General features: G+C 50.9%; 2 protein-coding genes across 8 annotated transcripts in view; one reads left to right on the forward strand and one right to left on the reverse strand.

Annotated features, from left to right (window-relative positions):
- NUP85 (nucleoporin 85) overlaps nt 1-3,490 on the forward strand; it is a 30,368-nt gene extending 26,878 nt beyond the window's left edge. For all 3 annotated transcript variants that reach the window (XM_046675903.1, XM_046675905.1, XM_046675904.1), the window contains 5 exons: nt 700-817; nt 921-1,021; nt 2,249-2,400; nt 2,810-2,911; nt 3,294-3,490. In XM_046675903.1, coding sequence (XP_046531859.1) covers nt 700-817; nt 921-1,021; nt 2,249-2,400; nt 2,810-2,911; nt 3,294-3,395 — 575 coding nt within the window. In that variant the 3' untranslated portion in view covers nt 3,396-3,490. The remainder of the gene's footprint in view (nt 1-699; nt 818-920; nt 1,022-2,248; nt 2,401-2,809; nt 2,912-3,293) is intronic.
- Nucleotides 3,491-4,168: 678 nt separating this feature from the next.
- On the reverse strand, nt 4,169-20,332 carry GGA3 (golgi associated, gamma adaptin ear containing, ARF binding protein 3). Of its 5 annotated transcripts, XM_046675898.1 has the most exons (18): nt 20,164-20,218; nt 16,890-16,910; nt 13,791-13,875; nt 13,585-13,660; nt 12,178-12,276; nt 11,309-11,432; nt 10,915-11,018; nt 10,699-10,779; nt 10,154-10,291; nt 9,469-9,550; nt 9,266-9,382; nt 8,727-8,966; nt 8,279-8,349; nt 7,653-7,969; nt 6,958-7,181; nt 6,485-6,654; nt 6,205-6,315; nt 4,169-5,956 (listed from the first exon to the last, which is right to left on the reverse strand). In XM_046675898.1, exons 1-18 carry the CDS (start codon nt 20,201-20,203, stop codon nt 5,846-5,848), a joined length of 2,211 nt encoding a protein of 736 aa, XP_046531854.1. In that variant the 5' UTR covers nt 20,204-20,218; the 3' UTR covers nt 4,169-5,845. The 5 variants fall into 5 exon arrangements, 4 of the variants coding, with proteins under 4 accessions (XP_046531854.1, XP_046531856.1, XP_046531857.1 ...); XR_006890642.1 differs by lacking the exon at nt 6,485-6,654; XM_046675900.1 differs by lacking the exon at nt 16,890-16,910 and having other exon boundaries at nt 20,164-20,332.
- Between the last annotated feature and the right edge of the window lie 29 nt (nt 20,333-20,361).

A 20,361-nucleotide genomic window follows, 5' to 3' on the forward strand; every position in this document is an offset into this window, starting at 1 on the left:
AGGCAGTGGCTTCTAAGAGGAAGCCGAAACAGGGAAATTACTGGGGAGGGACAAAGAGCTGGGGATCCATTGGGACCTAGAAGCAGTCGAGTACATTGCCTTTTAGAAAGGTCCTGGCCCATTTCTCTCATACTTACACCAAGAGATCAGGCCTGGCGTCAGCTTTGTGTTGACCTGCCCCAAGCGGGTTGCTGTTGCTGCTAAGCCTGGCTCAGTGGAGAAGCAAGACAGGAGGCAGCTCAGGAGGAGCACAGGGAGGACACAGTGATAGAATCTGCCTCTTCTTTCTCCCCTCACTGTTGAGGGGTAAGAACCTAAGTTATTATTCTTCCCAGAGTCATTTGCATGTTTATGACCATCTGAAAGCACATGGCATTCAAGACCCAAGGGATGATAGTTCTGGCACCTGGACTGGTGATGGAGGAACTGATCTGTGGGGAGCAATAAAGGTCTTTTTGCCACCATCAAACCTACTCACAAAGCCAATTCTGCCAGGGTGGGTCATATTGTTAACAGAGGCAGGAAACAATTTATAAACCCTGGAGTTCTCAGTTTTGCCGACCAAGCTGTGTTTGCAGCTTGCGGAGAGGCCGTGGAAAGCTCAGAAGAGGTGGGAAGGCTGCTCCTATCCCAGCAGGATTCAGGAATGGAGTAATTTGTAGGGTGCATGGTTCACCTTTTCTCTTGTCCGCTGCACAGTTCGCAGCATTTGTAAGATCTTAGCCATGAAAGCTGTCCGGAACAATCGCCTGGGCTCTGCCCTCTCTTGGAGCATTCGAGCCAAAGATGCGGCCTTTGCCACGCTGGTGTCAGACAGGTAGGTTCAGCTAGTGTTGGCTTCCAGTGGACAGTCTGGGAAGTTGGGAGGCTGAGGAATGGGCCTGGGACTGCTGCTTTCATCTCCAAACCTGGCCTTGCAGATTCCTCAGGGATTACTGTGAGCGAGGCTGCTTTTCCGATTTGGATCTCATTGACAACCTGGGCCCAGCCATGATGCTCAGTGATCGACTAACATTCCTGGGTGAGTCTCTCTGGTTCTGTCCCCTGGACCTTTGGCACAAGTGGACAGTTGTGGAGATTGGAGTTCTAGACTCCTCCAGTGTTTCCTTCCTGTTAAGTCCAAACCACATAGAATCCTGTGTGCCAGACTTTGCAAAGCGTATGTTTTGGTAACGTATTTTCCAGTAATTTCAAACTTAGAGAAAAGTTGCAAAAGTAGTGATAAGGAATAAGGAATTCCCATATACACTTTACCCAGATTCACCAATTATTTATATTTTGCCTCATATGTTTTATCATTCTCTCAGTCAATCAAGTTTTTTGGGGAACAACTGGAAAGTAAGTTGGAAACATTGGTCCCCTTTCTCCACAAATGCTCGAGCATATATTTCCTAAGAACAAGAACATCCTGTTACATAATCACAGTTATCAAAATCAGGAGATTCAACATTGTTACAATACTCTCATCTACAATCCATGTTCTGATTCCATCAGTTGTCCCACTGGTGTCCCTTATTGAGTCCAGCTTCATGAGTTTAGTTACCATGTTTCTTTAGTGCCTCTGCCTTTCTTGGTGCTTCTTAACCTTGACTTTTTTGAAGTCAATTCAGTTCTCTTGTAGCATGTCCTCAGGTTGAGTTTATCTGACGTTTCCTCGTTATCAGATTCAGATTGTGTTTGGGGCAGGAATGCTGCTGAGGCGATGTGTCCTCCTTGAGGCTGCCTGTCCTCTTATTGGTGGAGTTTGTTCTGATCACTTGGTTAAAGTGGCATCCACCAGGTGTCTCCTCTGTGCACACTGATTTTCCTTTTGATTTAATAATTTGTGGAGATACTTTGGGATTATTTAAATGTCTTGTTCCTCATCACACTTTGCACCCACTAGTTTTAGTAACTATTGGTGATTTTCTGACTTTCTCATTCCTTGTGTTTTAGTTAGCATTCCACCGTACAGAAGACTTGCCCTTGGCCCCATCCATTCTTTCATTTACATCAGTAATAGACTCCTGGGTTATTTGTCTCAAGGTGTTATAATCTGTGGCTCTTGTTTATTTTGATGCTTACATTCTCCCAGGTTTGGCTCTTTGGAGCCCCTTCAAAGCATGTGTTTTGAATCCTTTTGGTCTCATTGGTCCATGAACTTGGAGACAGCTCTGAAAGGATCCCCTGCTCTGTGGAACGGCTGGTCTGGAGTCTCTCTTCTCATGTGTAGGGCCAGGGGTGACCTAGTGCTCTCTTTTCTCAATAGGCAAGTACCGCGAGTTCCACCGATTATATGGGGAGAAGCGTTTTGTTGATGCTGCTTCTCTTCTCCTGTCATTGATGACTTCTCAGATTGCCCCACGGTCTTTCTGGATGACACTACTAACAGATGCCCTGCCCCTTTTGGAGCAGAAACAGGTACAGGTTGAATCCAGTGATTTTCTTCTCTGTGTTTTGCAGTCCTTGACAGTGCTCGATTCCGTAGCTGCTGCAGATGCATACAGCTGGCCCTCCGTATCTTCTCCCAAATAGGTTTCTGTATGTGCATATTCCCCCATAGCACCCACTCTAGAAATCCAATATCCACACAAGAAAAACTTCTTAATTTGAAATGAGGCAGCTGTCTATTGACCATACTCAGCTCAAGGCCCTGAGAAGAAGGGCTGGGAGTGAGAATAGGGGTGCTCTGCCCTCGCAGGGCTGCGTGTACAAAGCACACTCCTCCAAAGGGCTTGCAAGGAAGGCTGTCTCTGCATTTGGGCCCACGCCCAAACCTGTGCAGGCCTTGGCTGGGGAGCAACTAAGCAAAGCAGCCTCTCTCTCCTAGGTGATTTTTTCAGCAGAGCAAACATACGAGCTGATGAGATGTCTGGAGGACTTGACCTCAGGAAGGCCAGTGCATGGAGAGCCGGATGCCCAGCGACTCCAGGTCATTTTAGTTTCCTCTTGTTGGTTCCACAATGGAGATGAGAAAGGCTCCATCATCTCCAGCTCCCCCCACGTCCCTACACAAACACTGGCCCCTTACAAACTCATGGGCCTCTTAAGTTACCTCTTAACCTGTAACTGTGACACACCAACTTCTTTTAGGAGAAAAGGGGGTGAGTTTAGTGTTCTGGTCTCTATTTTTTTTTTTCCTGTCAATCAGTTGCACTGGTCCTTTGCATGTAGCGCTCATATTGAGAACTTGCTAGAAGCTACTACTGAATATTAAATGCCCTCTACCTACCTACCTTTGGATTAGCTAGAGCCTTTGGGAGCTTTAAAGAAGAAACACTTGCTGGGCTCATGCTGGCTCTCTTTGCTTTTAGGATGATGACATAGAGACCACCAAGGTGGAAATGCTGAGACTTGCTCTTGCACGAAATCTTGCTCGGGCAGTTATAAAAGAAGGCTCACTGGAAGGTTCCTGAGGCCAGCCGAGAGCTGCTGCAACATGAATGATATCTATGGCAATGTATATAAATTTTTAGAAGAATAAATGTTTTCTTTTACAAAAATCAGGCAAGTTCTTACAGAGTCCAGCTGGGGGTTTTTTATCTAACTGCACTGCAAAGCTGAGGTGACAAAAATTAAGAAAATGCTTATGTTCTTCGACATGGAACCGACTTCCCTGTCTCCTTAGGAAAAAAGCCACCCCCGACGTTATGAATAGTGAGTGCAGTGCTCTCCTGCCTATTAGAAACTTCAACAGGAGCCTGCAGTGGTTTACTTGTGCTTCTGAAATCTGGCCTCACCTCAGAATCATCTGGAACGCTCATCTGTTAACTTTCTGGTCACCTCCTTTAAACAAGAAAGAGGTCCGGGAACCTATCTTTTTTTTTTTTTTTTTTTGCTGAGGAAGTTTCACCCTGAGCTAACATCTGCTGCCAATCTTCCTTTTTTTCTTCTGCTTAAGGAAGATTAGCCCTGAACTAACACCCATGCCAATCTTCCTCTTTGTATGTGGGTTGCCACCACGGCGTGGCTGATGAGTGGTGTAGGTCCGTGCCTGCGATACAAACCTCGGCCGCCAAAGCACATCGCACCAAACTTAACCACTACGCCAGGGGGCTGGCCCCCAGGAACCTATACTTTTAACAAAAACCTCAGAGGATACCAGCACATCCACTCACCTACATTTGGAATTTCCTGAGTGGCACCTTCCCCCAACTGGGGTAAATGCTGTCTATATTAGGATTCCAAGTAGGGCAAAAATGGTTTTATTTAACATGCAGCAAAACAAGGGCAGCAGAGTTGGTATATCCAGTACAGCTATTTGTCACAAAGCAGTGACTCAATAGTAATGAATAACACTCATAAATAATTTTCATGTCTAAAGCTTATTATAAAGGTGCATTTCCATACAGTAATCCCACGGACCTTTCCAGGGCCGCGGCAGCCGGTCTCTGGAAAATGCTTGGATTTATTCCTTAAGTAGTGAAATCAATTCACTTTTGACCTGTCCTGATGAAGCAGTGAAACCTGCTTGCTAAAGATGGGACAAGGGGAGATGACCTCTTGATGGAGTAAGGAAGCCTGGCACAAGTAGGGAGGGATCAGGGAACACGGTTTGTGCCACCTTTCCCTGGAGAGGGCTGAGCCCGTCCCCGAGCTCAGGTGAGCTGTGTGCTCTTTCCCCTGCTGAGTGTTCTCACTTTGCTGTAGCCCTGGGAGGCCTGGAGTCCTTGGCCCAGTTGCATCTAGTGGATGGAGCAGCCGGGACAAGCCAGCTGGGGCTGAGCACTGTGGAAGCAATAGGGTCTGGTGACTCGATTCAAGCATGGTCCCTAATCTCACCACCTCCAGACCCAACATCTCGCTGACAGTGCCCATCAGCAGCTGGGACAGGCAGGGTTTCTGGGCAGCAGGTAAGGACATAAGTCTAGTGCAGTATGCCTGACCCTGCCCCTGTTCCCGACCTTATGCCACAACACAGGCCATCTGGTGGGAGGAGGGGGAGGCCAAAGCAGGAGGACATGGAAGGTGGTGGGAGTTGTCCTCCCCTTCAGAGACGTGAAGGGCAGGAGAGCAGTTTATTTCATGCCAAGCAAGAGGTAGTGAGTAGGATGGCCTATTCCCACGGCAGGAGGCACACTTTTCCCAGAAAGCTCTGAGTACCTGCTTCCAAAAAAGGGGAAACACTGGTTCTCTTCTGTTTTCTTTCCTATCCCTAGTTTAGGCTGCCATGAGGCCAAGTTCTGTTTCTAAAAGGCTGAGTTCCACATCCTATGCTGAGATGTCCATAGGACACAGCCTGCTACCACCAGGGACAAGCCCACAACTCATCATCCATTGGCCATTCCAGGATGACGCTGTCCACGGAAGGCAGGGCTGGAGAGTGAGCAGCACACCAACTCCTTACTCTGTGCCCAGGGCCATTTGGGACCGCTGCACTTTGCCCACCTCCCTGGAGGTGGGAGCAGGAGCCTGCCAGCAGGGGAAGCACAGAGTAGCACTGGGGGGCTGAGGCCTCTGAGGGGTGAGGATGTGGTCCTTAAGGGAGGGCCACGAGTCTCTCTTTAGAGACCTCCCCTCTTGTGGCATCAGGGGATGCCAGAACAAGGGGAAAAACCTACTCCAGTCTCGAGTCCACGTTCCCAGGGCAGTAGTGCAGAAGAATCTGGGGCCACTCCCCACCCGAAAGTACATGGCGACTTCAAGTCACACAGTTAGATAAAAACAGGTCCTTTTAGGGGGCCAAAGGAGGAGAGATCATCACAGCAGCAGCTCGGCTCCCAGCAGCAATGCCCAGGACCCCTGTTCCATATCAAAGCTCTAAGCACTGCAGTTGGGACACGGAGAAAGTCTGGACCCGGAGAGCCCTCCCGTCTCAGGGCAGCCTGCGAGGGTGTCGAAGTGGAGATCACAGCATCCTCTGCAGTCATAGGTTCCCCCACTGCTCCACAGGCGGGAACTGGTCCACCTCACCCACCTCCGTGCTCAGCTGCTCCCCCAGGGCGAAGGTCAGCCTATACCGAAGCCTTGCTTTCTCCTGTGACAGAGGGACAGTGTGTGAGACGTCCTTTTCTCCGCTACCCTTGGGGCCCTTTCTGTGCTAAGGAATAGGCCCTGCTCCCACCACCCCATTCTCGCTCAGCCCCTGAACCAAGATAGGGAAGGGACGCGGGTTAACGCTGCAGTATCATGACACTTCAGGTTGGGAGGTGGCTTCAGGCTCGTCTCGAGGTCCTAATACTGGGGCAACCAGGGCTTCAGGCTGGACCCCCGGTTCTAGCTCACCTTCAGTGGATTGGCCAGCAACATGACCTGGGTGATGGCTGCAGGTGGCTGGATGGGGCTAAATGGAGAGAGTTCTGTCCCAGACGGTGGCTGCAACTTCACCTTCATTGACTAAAGACAAAGAGAGAAGCTTCTCTGAAGAGAGATGGCAGGTACCCGCCTAAGATGGAACCCAGGATAGTCACAGTGGACAGACATACTACCACCTGCTGGCCACAGAGGCCCTCGACACAGTGGGTTCAAGATAAAGGTAATTTCTGCCTCTAGAAGCCCGGGATACCTTGGGCACTGCGGCCTGCAGCACGATGCTCTTGATAGGCAAGGGAGCTGTATTCAGCATGGACACTACCACCACCAGCACGTCGGGCCGTCCTGGTGGACACTCCTTGGCAAAGTGGAAGAGGATGCGGAAGCCGTTTTTATCATAGGCTGTCACAGGAAGGGCACTGCCTGTAAGAAGGCGGCATGTGGGTGTGGAAGGAGAGATACCCACATGAGTGCTGGGGGTGTCTGCCACAGCCGAGGGAGAGCAGGGCGACCCTGTGGTGATGAGGCTCCCTGCAGGAGTCTGTCAGAACCTCCCCAGAGTGCACTGGCAAAAAGCAGAGGCTGAGACAGCAGGAAAGTAGGTCACCTTTGGCTCTAGGGACCCAGGCAAGAAAAGCCTGTACCCACCCACCCTTCTCACACTCCCCACAATGCTGCAAGCTGTGGGCCCCACCTCTCCTCCCACCCCAAGCCTCCAACACCTACTAGGCTTGATAGATTCCAGGGGGACGTGCACATTGGCCAAGGAGAGCTCAGGCCCCTTCATGGGGCTGCCCTGGGACTGGAAGGCAGGTGGCTGGAAGAGAGGGCTGCCAGGCCCCGTGGAGAAGGGGAGGAGAGGCCTAGCTGGGGTGGTGGTGGAGATAAGAGAGGAGGTGGCAGCCCCAGGGAAGAAGTTGGAGGAGATGGGTTTCGCCAGGCCTGAGGTCCTTGGAGGCAGGAAAGGAATACAAGGCAAGTCAGAGACCAGACAGGGCTGCTGGGTCAACCCTTCGCAAAGGCCCCCCAGGCCAGAGCTGGCTCTTACGCACTCCCTAGCTTCTAAATTCCAGCCTGACAGATCAGATCAAAAGGGAACATGGGGGCCCAGTGGTTAAGTTCGCGTGCTCTGCTTTGGCAGCCCAGGGTTTCACCAGTTTGGATCCTGGGTGTGGACCTAGCACTGCTCATCAAGCCATGCTGAGACAGCGTACCACATGCCACAACCAGAAAGACCCACAACCAAAATATATAACTATGTACCGGGGGGCTTTGGGGAGAAGAAGGAAAAATTTTAAAAAATAAATAAAATCATAAAAAAAGAAGGAACATCCCCAACCCCTCTGGAGCTGCCTCTGGTTCTGCATGGGCCCGAGCCCCACCCAGACCCACCCTAACCCCACCTCTCTCCCACTCATTACACTTTGGCCTCTTCCAGAAGCTGATCGAGGGCATCCAGCTGGTGCAGGGTGCTATTGCCCAAAGCTGAGGCATGGTGCCCGGGCACTGTGGCCTCAGCCTTTGGGGCCGAAGCTGGGGCCAAGCCAGTAGGGAAGAAGGAGCCGGCTTTGGGGGCAGGAACACTGGCTGGGACCACAGGAGCTGGGAAGGAGGGTGGCAGTGGAGCCTGGGAGTTGCCTGCAGGGGCTGCTGAGGGCTGGAGGAGAGGCCCGTCTGAGGGGCTACAGGCAGCAGTCCCAGGTTTGGGGCCAAAGAAGTCCAGGTCCGACTGTTCATTCTATTGGGAATGGAAAGCATGAGTGAGCAAAGGCTGCGGAGGGTCTGGTGCATGCAGCAAAGGGTTTTAGCTCTCACCCCTTGTCCCCCTAGGCTGGGGGCCCTAACGCAACCCCGGTGGACTAACAGCCCTCTGAGGAGGGCCAGAGAAAGCCCTGGGATGTGATCCCTGTTCCCAGCCCCACCCAGGGCAGGGCCCCAGGGTTAGGACTGTGGGCTCTAGCTAACTGCAGCTGAGGACTAGCCGGAAAGAGGAGGATTATTATATGAAGGCTGTCGAGCACTTCAGTGGTGTCACCTGTGCCCGTACCTGGAACAGGGGCCACTGGCTGTTTCCAGCTGACTCTCTGGGCGGAGCACTGGGGGCTGGGTCAGTGAGGCCTGACAACAGAGAAGATGACCACGATGAGAAGAGGCTCTGGGCTGGGGCAGCCCCAGCCCCACCTCGCCTGAGGAAGGGTCACATGACAGAAGTGGCATCAAGGGGTGACGGAGTGGGGAGAAGGTGTTCCCAGGCAGCTCCAGAGGGGAATGGATCCTCTTCAGTCCTTATATTCAGAGGGAGGCCCTCCAGAGGAGAGGGCAGCAGAGCAAGACACTTGGTCCACCGTGTCCACCTGGAGTCTGTGTGCAGACTCCCCTGGCAGCCTGAGGGACACTGAGTTTGACTCTCCACGTCTCGGCCCTCCGCCCGATTCCGCATGCCTTTCTCTACCGGCCCCACCAGGAACCCTGTAAGGCCTCCCTCTAGGACGTACCCAAGCAGAGCAGCTCCTCATCCAGCAGACAGAGGGCACTGCTTGTGCTGTTGGGCCCGGGGGGGGCCTCACCCTGGCTGGAGGACTGGCTGCGCCCAGGTCCCGAGGTCTGTGGGGGTGGAGGGAGGATAGGGATGCCAGAGGAGGGGGGCGCAGGCGCCAACACTGGGGACGAGCTGCTTGGTGCCTCCAACTCAGCAAGGTCAATGAGAGTGCCTTGGTTACTGGAGTGGTTGTTTCCTGGATGGGGACAGGAATAATTAGGGGCCACTCTAGGGGCTGGCTGCACAGTAGGAGACAGACCCTGAGCACAGCCTCTGACGTAATCCAAGGGCATTTGTGCCAGGGGAACACTGAAAAACAAGCAGAAAAACCCCATCCGCATCTGCTGGCCTCTGGGAAGCTGAAAGACTGCTTGGAATGGCTTAGAGTCCTCGGGCCCTGAGGGATGACACACTGGTCAACGTGCACCCGTGGCTTGGTGATGGGGACTGGGGCTGGTCTGGAAGGGTTCAGAATGGGGAACTGGAACATTTTACCTTCAGAGTCAGGCAAGGCTGACGTAGCCACCTCACCATTGATGACCTGCCCTTCAACGATTGTTTTATAAGAGTTGATGACCCGGGAGAGGTTGTCACTGGCCTGCAGGATGTCCCCTAGAGCAGAAAGGAGACTTCTCACTCCTGGCCATGACAACTCCCCCGATCACACCTTTGTCAACTACTCTTTACTTTTCCCTCACCCAAACTATTGTCATTGTCCTCTGTCTCACTGGCTAGTTTGAATAACGTCCGCCTCTTGTTCTCACACCGATCAAACAGCTCCTGAAAGAGACTCAGACATGAACATCAGAGCGACAAAGGCCCTTGGAGATCATCTAATTCACCATCCATGCCCGGAAAATCACCAGGGCTCTCCTATGATTCCACAATTACTGGCAGAGCTGGGCTCAGAGTACATGTCTTCCTGTTGCCAGCCTCCATCACACTGTGTCACCCAAGATGTCTGCCTAGGCAGATAAGTCACCAAGAAAGATGAGGGAAAGTACATCCCTTTCTGCCTCCCAGGCTGGCACGTGCTTAGAATTCAGAGTATCTATGTGACCGAGGACTGAGTGCAGTATCAGGTGCACACAGTGAACCTCTCTGCCCAATGTCCCCGAGGCAGAAGGCAAGGCACAGAGCAGGAGCGAGCCCGAGGGTGGGTCTGCAGAGTCACACAGACTTGGGTGTCCACGCAGCTCTTACGCCTCGGGTGAGGTAGCCATAGCTCATGTGTAAAATGAGGGTGCCACCCCCTCTCTACCTGGCTGCTATGCTGATTAATAAGTTAAGGAACCGGGTGGGTGGCAGTGTCTTAGGGCGGGGACTTGGCAAAGGCTGGCTCCCCTTCCTGGAGCCCAGCTCCCCTCCTAGAGGTGGGCCTACCTTCATGAGCTCCTTATCTGCTTCTGAAGAATCCTCTTTGCTGTAATGAAGCAGCATCTCATTGAGCAGCTTTACATTGTTATTAACTTCCTCTAAAGTGTGTAGACGCTTGGTTACCTTCTGGATTCGCGCCTCATCCTGCATCAAAGAGGATCAAGGAGAAAGAGCTCAACAAGACTCGTCCCACTGACTCCTTAGAATCCTGCAAGGCAAGGATCACACTTTACTAGAGAACATGAGTAGATGCTTCCTTCCATTTAAAGGAAGCTCCTTTCAATGCATGGTTCTTGGGAACCACAAGCCTCAGACTCAATCCACAGTTTTTCTTCTAAAATAGCAGCCCCCCCACACCCAAACCTGGCCCCATCTACTCTTGCTCCTCTGTTCCATTCTTCCTCAGAAGCTCCAACGCTTCTCCTTCCATTCTCTAGCATCTCCAGGCACGGCGGTGGGGGCTAACAACAGGCCTGACGCGGGAGAAGGGACCTCTGCTCTGTGGTCACAGGCTCCTCCACCCCACACCCCAAGGCCCAGGGCCCACTCACTTCTTTCACCATGGACTTGATGAGCTTGTTGGCCTCTTGCAGGTCATCTGGGTTTTTGCTTTTCAACAACTTGGCTAAAAGCTGGAAGAGGAGGGTATCAACAGTGAAGGGAAAGGCAGTACCCCAGCCATGGAGACCACAGAGACTGGAACTCCCTGTAGCTCTGAGCGAGCCCACACCTCATCTGAGGACACCGCAGGCAGGGATGCGCTTTACCTTGGATTTCTCCTCATCATCAAAAACAGGGTTTTTGGGACGAGGCGGTGGAGAAGGGATCAGTGTCCTGTCCACAGGGATGAGTGGGTCAGACTGCACTATGCCTGAAAGGGGACACAAGGGGGAGAGCATTTGCTCAGGCTGAGGTCATCTTGTTGCCCTTCCTCACACAGTGCCCAGCAAGGGGGCACATCCCTGTGATGAGGACCTGCAAAGGCAGGGCAGGGACAGCAGGCTGCGCACACCTCAAGCCATCAAACCCCAGCCAAGCCCTTCCCATTGTCTTTGAGAAGGAGGAAGGGAGGTAGCCCGGAGACAGCAGACACCCCCCTCGTTCTTCCTGGCCTTGGCCAGCCTTCGCGCTGCTTTGAGGCTGAGAGAAGGTAGCACATACCCTGTCTCTTCAACATGTGGTAGGCATCCTTGATCTTTGATTCTTCTGGCAGAGCCAAGGTCCAGCTGTAAAGGAGCTCGATAACCTTGGTCTTCACTTTCTCAGACACCCTGTCCCCCAGGTACTAAGAGGCAAAAGGAAAACCTAGTAACTGCATTCTGGAGGCAGAGACAGTAGGAAGGCTCTCTTCATAGCAATGAAGTGGTCACTAATTAGCTACAGTCCTCAAGCTTACTCCAGACCATCAAGTGTTAGATGTGTGTGAGATGCACTGGGAGAGGACGGGGGTGGGGGGACACACCATGACGACGACTGCATGTGGCATAGCTGTACCCAACTGGGACACAGTCTGAGGGTAGGCAGGAGGCTGAGAGCTGCATTGCCATGCACAGTCTGTCAGAAACACAACTGCATTTTACCTTGAAAGAGTTAACGAGAATGTCTTTAGTATGAAAAATTGTTCCCTCTGCTTTAGGTGGGTGCCCAGAGTTTAAGCACGGCAATAGAAGCTGAGAAGCTGAGTAAGGAGGGAGGCCAACTCCTTGTATCCACATGAGACAGGCCAAAGAAAAGTGACTGCTGTCACTAGGAGCCCAGAAGTCCACACTACGCAGGCATGTCCCCCTGGACACACATACAGCTGCGGCCGCATCACCTGCCACATTTAGGCTGGGGGCCTGTCAGAGAGGGCTGCCTGTCCCTGCGGCCTGGATGGTCATCCTGCTACCCTCAGGACCTAGCTCTCTAAGGACAGGACACAGAGAAACTCAGATCCGTGGAAATGCTGGTTGTGCAGTGAAAGCCAGTAAGATGGGAGAGGGGAAGGAACACGAAAGTTCCTAGAAATGAGGAGACTGCCAGTGACTGACCTTTGGAGAGACGACTTTGATTAACTCATTCAAAAACCGGAACTTTCCCACTTCATTATGAAACCTCCTCCCACAGTTCTTCATACACGCCTCCAGCACCTGTAGCCACACAAAGGAGAGGCGCTCAGTGTCAGGGGCTCTGGGTGGGACCTGGCACTCAGCTGGACACCTGCATAGATACCGCTGAAAAAATTATTCACCCAAGGAAGAACAGATCAGAAGTCGTGTGCAGTGCCCCAGGGAACACCAGGGCAACAGGATCACTAACTCCCGTGTCCCTCAAATTGCAAACCTCTTCTGGAGAAGCTCAGCAGAAACTAAAGTAAGAAACACTGAGACCCAGGTACCAAGACAGATGCAAGGTCAGTCCTGGAAGGTGCCTTGCTACAAGATTCTGCCCTCGTATTTTACAGGTGAGGAAACTGAGACCCAGAGATATAAAGTTTCTCTGACTCAGGGTCGAGGGTTCTTTCCACAAGCTGATCAGCATCTTGGGGAGGTGGGAGATGAAATTTAAATTCTGTTTTCTTCATTATAGATGACATGACCTTTCCCTCTCCCTGCTCCCAGCTGTCTTCCTTCTGGGGCCCGTAAAACCACGTTAAGTTCTCCTGTGCTGCCTGTGGCCCCTGGCGCCCGCAGTTCATGCCAAGGAGCATACCACCCCAGTGCTCCCTCTCGGCTTCTGTCTTTCTAAAGCAGGGTTTTCAACTGCGCCACTACTGACATTTTGGGCCAGTTATTCTTTGTTGTGGAAGCCTGTCCTGTGCATTATAGGATGTTTAGCAATACCTCTGGCCTCTACCCACTGGATGCCAGTTGTACTCTCTGATGTGTGACGACCAAGTGTCTCCAGACATTGCCAAACGTCCCCTGGGGGGCAAAACCGCCCCCAGTTGAGAACCACTGTTTCAAGACCTTTGCTCTACGATGAAGAGGACAGAGGCACACAGGTGGGTCACCTACGTGCCTTTTCCATGATCATTTCCTCTCTTCCATCTTTCCAGGACCCCAGTAAAGTCAGGGGAGAAACCTGGTAAGCCTGAAGGTGCCTAAGCGCTACACAAGGCTCCACGTCTTGAATCCTCTTAATCTGAATAAACACTAAGATCCGCCTGTAGGTGTGATGCCTTCACCAGGAACCGGCATTATTTTTAGCTACAGAACGCGTTAGACTCGCCATGCTGGCAGGGACTGCACTTCAGCCGTCTTTGAAGCATCAGGGCCTGGCACAAGGGTACACACAGTTGTGGAACATTTGTCTGAACATGTTCCAAGTATATCTTGTTTGTTTCAAGGACTTTCAGCTGGCTTAGGGTGTGAGCCCTGAGAAGCTCAGGGAACTCAGTGTGGGCATGAGGAAAGGCCTGGGTTCATGAAGATCCACTGTCAGAATGAAAGACCTACCGTCAGGGCCTGGACTGCCTCCCATTCCTGCGGAGACTGGATCTTATGGGCCAGCAGTCGGACAGCGATCTGTGGCCTGGGAGATAAGCAGACCACACTTTCAGGACACTGACCCTGGGGCCATCTGGCTAGCCCTCCTTGGCCACAGTTTTCGACTTTTCCAGTCAGCTATCTCTCACCTGCCCGCTAATAGCTTTGGGACTCACCCTTCAAGCTCTTTGTTGATCTGATCACAGAAGCCAATTATGTATTCCCAGTCCTCCTGGCGGTTGGAAGGATTGGTGGCTTTATCTTGGGACAGAACAAAGAAAAAGACAATTATAAAGAGCAAGGAGGACACAATGGAAGGTTTTCTTGACAATTTTTCGGCACTGATGTGAAGGTAAGCTCGCTTCCAAATTTCTTCTCTAATAGAGAAGCCTCAATAGTTCAGGCAGGCAGCAAGTCAAATACAAATACTACACTTTCTGTCCAGTATTTTGAAAGTTACAAACAAAACAGAAAACAAATCCCCAGCCTCAGAGAGCTTAGAGTAGATCAGGATTGACAGCACAAACACAAATAACTAAAATATCCAAACAGATATACCTATATAAAAGGTTTAGTATAAGAAATAAATATAGATAACTGCAGCTATATAAAAACAAGGTAAGTGTTAAGCAAGTAGGGATGATCAAGCAGTGTTTCCTGGAGAAATTGAAGGCAGGTGATACTTGATAAAATATACATACTTACAAAACATGCATATTTCCTACACACCCTTCCTTAACGCTTTAAATGTTTTTTTAATTGCACACAATGCTCATCACGTTAAGTGAAGCTAACAACACTGAGGGAACCCCCGCTAAGTACCAATCCTTGTGCTGTCTGTTGGAGAGGTCTCAGAGGTCACTGAGGGTTTAAAATCCAGCTGCCAGGTCTCCTAATACTTGGCGTGGGTCCTCTTTTCTCTGTTGCCCTCAGAACTCGTGCTGACAGAGGATGGCCCCTGCTGAGGGGGGTTGACTGTGTTCCCATCTGATTCAGATCTTGGAGTCTGTCTCTTCCAGAAAGCATTCTCAAGCTGTTTGCTAAATTTAGGGCTTCAGGTTCAGAAGACAAATGGAAAGCTGAAGGCGTATATCCTTTTTTAAACACCCAGGCTCCTCCTGCAGATTCCCATGAGGTCCAAAAGCAGGGTGACAGAGCCTTGAAAAACCCCCTCCCAACAAGGGGTGCTATTAGAAGTTCCTGAATTCTGATTTCTCATGACTGTGTTTTCTTAAGTTCCTTTTTTCCTAACATTAAAAATCACTAGCTCCACAATCAAATCCTAACAGGGACTCCCAAACCAACAGCCCCAACTGGGCTCTGAGGCACAAGAGGTCAGCAGATGCCACCCCAAGGCAGAGGGAAGGCATGCAGAACTCAAGGAGACCCTGCGCCTGCCTGGCAGTGTTTCTGCTCTGGCTGCAAGAAGATTCTGATGGTTTAGGTTCGCATTTGGAAGAAAGGAGAGATGTCCATCCTCAGTCTTGAAAAGAGAATTAGCAGGCCCTTAAAAATGTCAAGATTGAAGGGAAGGAAGATTAATTCTATCAAGAGTGGCTACTTATAGAGGGCCAGCCCGGTGGCATAGTGGTTAAGTTTGTGTGCTCCGCTTCAGCAGCCCCGGGTGCGCAGGTTCAGATCCCAGGCATGGATCTAGCACTGCTTGTCAAACCACACTGTGGAGGCATCCCACACAAAACAGAGGACGACTGGCACAGATGTTAGCTCAGCGATAATCTTCCTCAAGCAAAGAGAGGAAGATTGGCAACAGATGTTAGCTCAGGGCCAATCTTCCTCACACAAAAAAAGAGTGGCGATTTATTACCACAGTGACCTACTAGCTGTCACCTTCCAGAGGGGCACCAAGTGTCTCCCACCAGTTGTCTGAAATCTTCTCAGGTGTTACCATGGCTTTGTTACTAATTCCTATCATTTGAGATGCTTAAAGTTCTCACATGACTTCAAGAGGCTATAGGATACAAAAGTAAGATGTTCTGAGGAGCCATACCCATTCTCATCAACGTTATCATTTTGAGAAGAATCACACACCTCATGGTATAAGAAAAAGCAGTCCACTCACTTCTACTGTTCACAACTGGAAGAGCATCTTACAAATAGAGAGGACAACATGGACCCCTTCCTTTCCCGACTCGTACATAAGCAATGGGCATTCACCAAACAACGTATTCCTCCTGGGCCTGCTATAATACCTATAGCATCTCTACTTCCAAGAATACTCCCACTTACTTTTCACTTGTGTTCAACTTCTCTAGAATCCCACATCCTTTCACCTTAATAGACTTTCTACTGCAAATCTGCCGAGAGCCCTGTGCCTACACATGGGCACAAAAAGCCCTGGTTTCAGCAATGGTGGGTCCCACTCTGAGCATCTCCTCCAGCTCTCCAGCTGACTCAGAAAGCAGACCTTGATCACCCACAAGAACTAAAAGAAACCTCTGGGGATAATTCTGGGTGAGTTGATCTCTCCATCTGCCTACTGCCTCCTCCAGCAGATGCACACAATGTTCCACCCACTCGACATTCTTCTCACCTGGCACAAGGGTGACAGGAGAGCCTCCCTGCAGACCCTGCCTTCTAGAACTGCCCCCTGGGCTCTACTCTGACTCAAGGTTTCTATTTTCAGGTCCCTGCTGAAAGCCTCATTCTCTTTTGCGTCTGTGCCTCTAGATCTCCTTCTCTCACTTTCAGCTTAATTCCATCTCTAGCCTTGACTATTGTGGGACCTCAAAAGGTCAAGTAGGAATGGAAATAGCAGCAATGATTATCCCATCCCAACATGGGTCAGACATCCCAGAGACTGCAAGTTCAATGTAGCAAATGACTTAGAAATAAGCAGAGGCAAGAATACAGGGGGCCCGCCCAGGTGGCGCAGCAGTTAAGTTCGCACGTTCTGCTTCGGCGGCCCGGGGTTCACCGGTTCGGATCCCGGCTGCGGACATGGCACCACTTGGCAAGCCATGCTGTGGTAGGCGTCCCACATATAAAGTGGAGGAAGATGAGCATGGATGTTAGCTCAGGGCCAGTCTTCCCCAGCAAAAAGAGGAGGATTGGCAGCAGTTAGCGCAGGGCTAATCTCCCTCAAAAAAAAGGACATAGGATTGAAAAAGAGTCAAGAGTCAACCTTCGATGCTAGGTTCTTGAATCGAGAGACTTAGTCAATCAGCAAGCGTTTGTTAAGCACCCATAGAAAATTAAGTGCACGGCATGCTAGGTCCTGGAGGGACCAAAAAAAACAGACAAAACTCAGATCTTACCCTTGAGGAGGTTAAGCTCTTCTGGTGCAACACATGAGAAATAACCAGAACAAAAACCAAGACAGCGTGTAATTAACAAGTGCTAATCTGGTACAGAAAAGCATCTAAAAACAAAATCCATCACTTCTCTTTCCTGACTTCCCTATTTCTATAAATGGTGCCACCACTCAACGGCTCCCTTTGTCCCCACCCCCAGGCACCCAGATTTGAACCCCCATCATTGACTCCTTTGTCTCTTCACTTATTTCCATCAGTCTGTACTCCCTTCCTTCTCAATCTTTTAAAATCTCTCCCTTCCCTTCTAATCCCTGCCCCCAGCCCACCTCCTTACTTCTCACCTGCTTCCAGAACTTCTGCTCCAATCCATCCTATATAATACCCCCATTTCAATCCTCCTAAAACACTGATTCCACCAGGTTCAGTAGGAATGGCGACCCGAGAACTGTAGAAATTTAACCTTCTTGGGCTGGAATTCAAGCCTTTCCAGAATTTGGTTCTAACTTCCCAGCTTTTTTTTCTCACTACACTCCTACAGGAACTCCCTGCTTGAACCAGCCAAACACATGTGCCCCACGCCAGGTTTGCTCCCTCTGTATCACCATCTGGTGTTTTCTCAGGCAATTTTCTCCATTCTTTAAGGCCTAGCTTGAATGCTGTCTCCTCATTGAGAGAATCATCTTCCACTCCACCTATTCCCAATTTCCTGAAGAAATTGTATTTTAGCATTTATGGCTCTTGCCTTGTATCTTTCTCTTTTTATTTAGGAATGTTTTACCTACTCCAGCAACAGCTTCATCAAACTGAAGGCAAAGACTGCTTGAACTTCTTAATCTTCAGAACACCTCACACAGCAGGTATTCATTAAATACTGACTGACTGTGGTAATGACAGGACTTGAGAGAAGGCTGAAGTCACTGAGAGATGGTTCGTAGGGGAGGAGAATCTGGGATGTGTTTTAAAACATTTAGTTGAGCAAAGGGGAACAGGGATTCCAGATAAGGAGAGCAATGTGTGTTGGTGGGACAAGAACATCCAACTGATCAAAGCAAGGAGGAGTATCAGGAAGCCACAAAGAGGCGGCAGTAGGTGTGCAGCAGTGGGATGACTAAACAGAAACGCTCCGCTGGGAGCCGAATGCAGAACGGACTGAGGGGCGGTGGGGAGAGACTTGAGACACTGGGCCAGGCAGAGGCATCCGCAATAATTCTGGCAAAGCAGGGAGTGACAAGGACCTAGACTAAGATGGTGCTGAACCCCAAGCACTGGTCCATTCAACTGGTACAGTTCACACCAGTAAGTTTTAAGAACTGTGAAGCTGAACAGAGGATCAGAATGGAAGGAATCTTTTTTTTTTTTAAAGATTGGCACCCGAGCTAACATCTGTTGCCAATCTTCTATTTTTTATTTTTCTTCTTCTTCTCCACAAAGCCCCCCAGTACATAGTTGTGTATTCTAGTTGTAGGTCCTTCTGGTTCTACTTTGTAGGACGTGCCTCAGCGTGACTTGATGAGTGGCGCTAGGTCCACGCCCAGGGTCGGAGGTGGAGCACGCGAACTTAACCGCTCGGCCACGGGCTGGCCCCAAGAATGGAAGGAATCTTAACACTGCCCCATATGTCACTCCAATGGGAAAGAGTCGAAGGCCGGTCTCAGCTCTAGTCGCAAACAGACACCATTCCATCCCCCCTCGCCATCTCCACTCGCCCTCAGAAACAGGTCTGTCCCTCTTCTATTTCAGAATACAACTCTAGAAGCTGGCCTGTGGCCGAATGGTGAAGTTCTTGTGCTCAGCTTTGGTGGCCCAGGGTTTCACTGGTTGGAATCCTGGGCGCAGACATGGCACTGCTCGTCAGGCCATGCTGAAGCGGCGTCCCACATGCCACAACTAGGACTCACTACTAAAATATGCAACTGTGTACTGGGGAGATTTGGGGAGAAACAGCAGAAAAAAAAAAAAGCAAAATATAAGTCTAAAACTAGCCTATTAAATTTAGTTGAGGTCATGTAAATTACTCCGATGTCTCCATTACTATCTGTGAATTGAAGCAATTCCAGTGTGCTTACATCCAGTTGAGTGGCTCTGGGCAAGTGGTTTGATTAGTCAGGCTATCCTCTTTTTGTGAAATTGTGACAGTAGTACCTACTTCGCTAGGACTCTTGATAAATGAGTTAAATGAAAGTCTTTAGAACACTTTGAGCTCCTTGGAGAACAGTTCCATATATACAGAAGGCTTTGTGACCTGTCTGCAACTGCAGATTTTGCAAATATAACCAAAGTTCAACCAAGAAAGGTCAGACAATTGGAAGATTTTAAACGTCCATCACCTCCAAGAGCCTGAAGGCTCTAGTAAATAAGAGATCTCTGCGCGAGGCAATATCTAGGCATCCAACCTGTTTTATTACCCTGTCCAATTCTGTCTTCACTTAAAGAGGCCTCCAGGGACCTCCACTAGCTCATGGGAAAGTTAACTGATTAACCCTTCAGCAGAGTACTACCTAACAAGGTTAACCCATATTTCCCTTAATAGCAATATGAATTAGCAATTATAGCAAGAGGCCGCTATAACCACAGCGTCAGGCTGTGCTCCTCAGCTTTGCTCAGAGTAGGTTACCGACGAATGGCTCGTTAAGATGTTCCAGTGCGTGTGTGTGTGCCCGAGCGCGGGGAGGAGGGTCCCCAACAGAGGTGTCACCATGCTTTGGTCACCGCAGGAAAAAGGCAGAGCTCTGTTCTTTCTCTCTCTCTCTCTTTAGATTATTCTCACTTCGAACATTCTGCCTGCGCGAAGCAGTCACTTCTCGAATACATGGCCACAGTTCTGAAGCTGTGTGTGTACACTCAGCGGCAAGCGCCGCTCCCGGAGCGTCAGCCCAAATCCGGAGCTTTTCCCTTCGTCAGGGACTGAGGCGCAGGAGTCCCGGAGGCACAGCCCCGCGCGCGGCCTCAGCACAATCTCCCCCAAAGCGCCGATGCATGTCAGCCGGCAGTACTGGGCTGTCGCTTTCCCGAAGCCCGCGGGGCCCGGACAAGACCCGAGCTCGCGCCGCGGAGCGCGGAAGCGGGCGGACGCGCCGCAGGACAGGGAGCGGGGCCGGGCGGGGGCCAGGGCGCCCTGCTGGGGAAGGGGCGTGATCATGGAATGCTCGCGCCGGGGGGAAGCACAGAAGCGGGCTGCAAGGCGGCGCCGTCAAGGCGCCCAGGGAGGGGGCCTATGGGTGAGGAGAGGGGCAGCTCGGCGGCTCGAGGGCAGGCAGAAGCGGCCGCGGCTACTCACTCAGCCAGGACTCCAGACTCTCCCCTTCCGCCTCCGCCATATTGCAGCCGCCCGGGCCGGCCCCGCCGCCTCAAACCTCGCGAGAACCTGCAAGAGACGAGCCGGGGCGGAGCCTGCATGGGGGCCTGAGAGGAGCGAGCGCTGCCACCGAGGGTCGCGCCGGACTGCGACGGAAAATGGGGGGGACGAATGTTTCTT

This window comes from Equus quagga, chromosome 11 (assembly GCF_021613505.1).
Source record: "Equus quagga isolate Etosha38 chromosome 11, UCLA_HA_Equagga_1.0, whole genome shotgun sequence".
Lineage (NCBI taxonomy): Eukaryota > Metazoa > Chordata > Mammalia > Perissodactyla > Equidae > Equus > Equus quagga.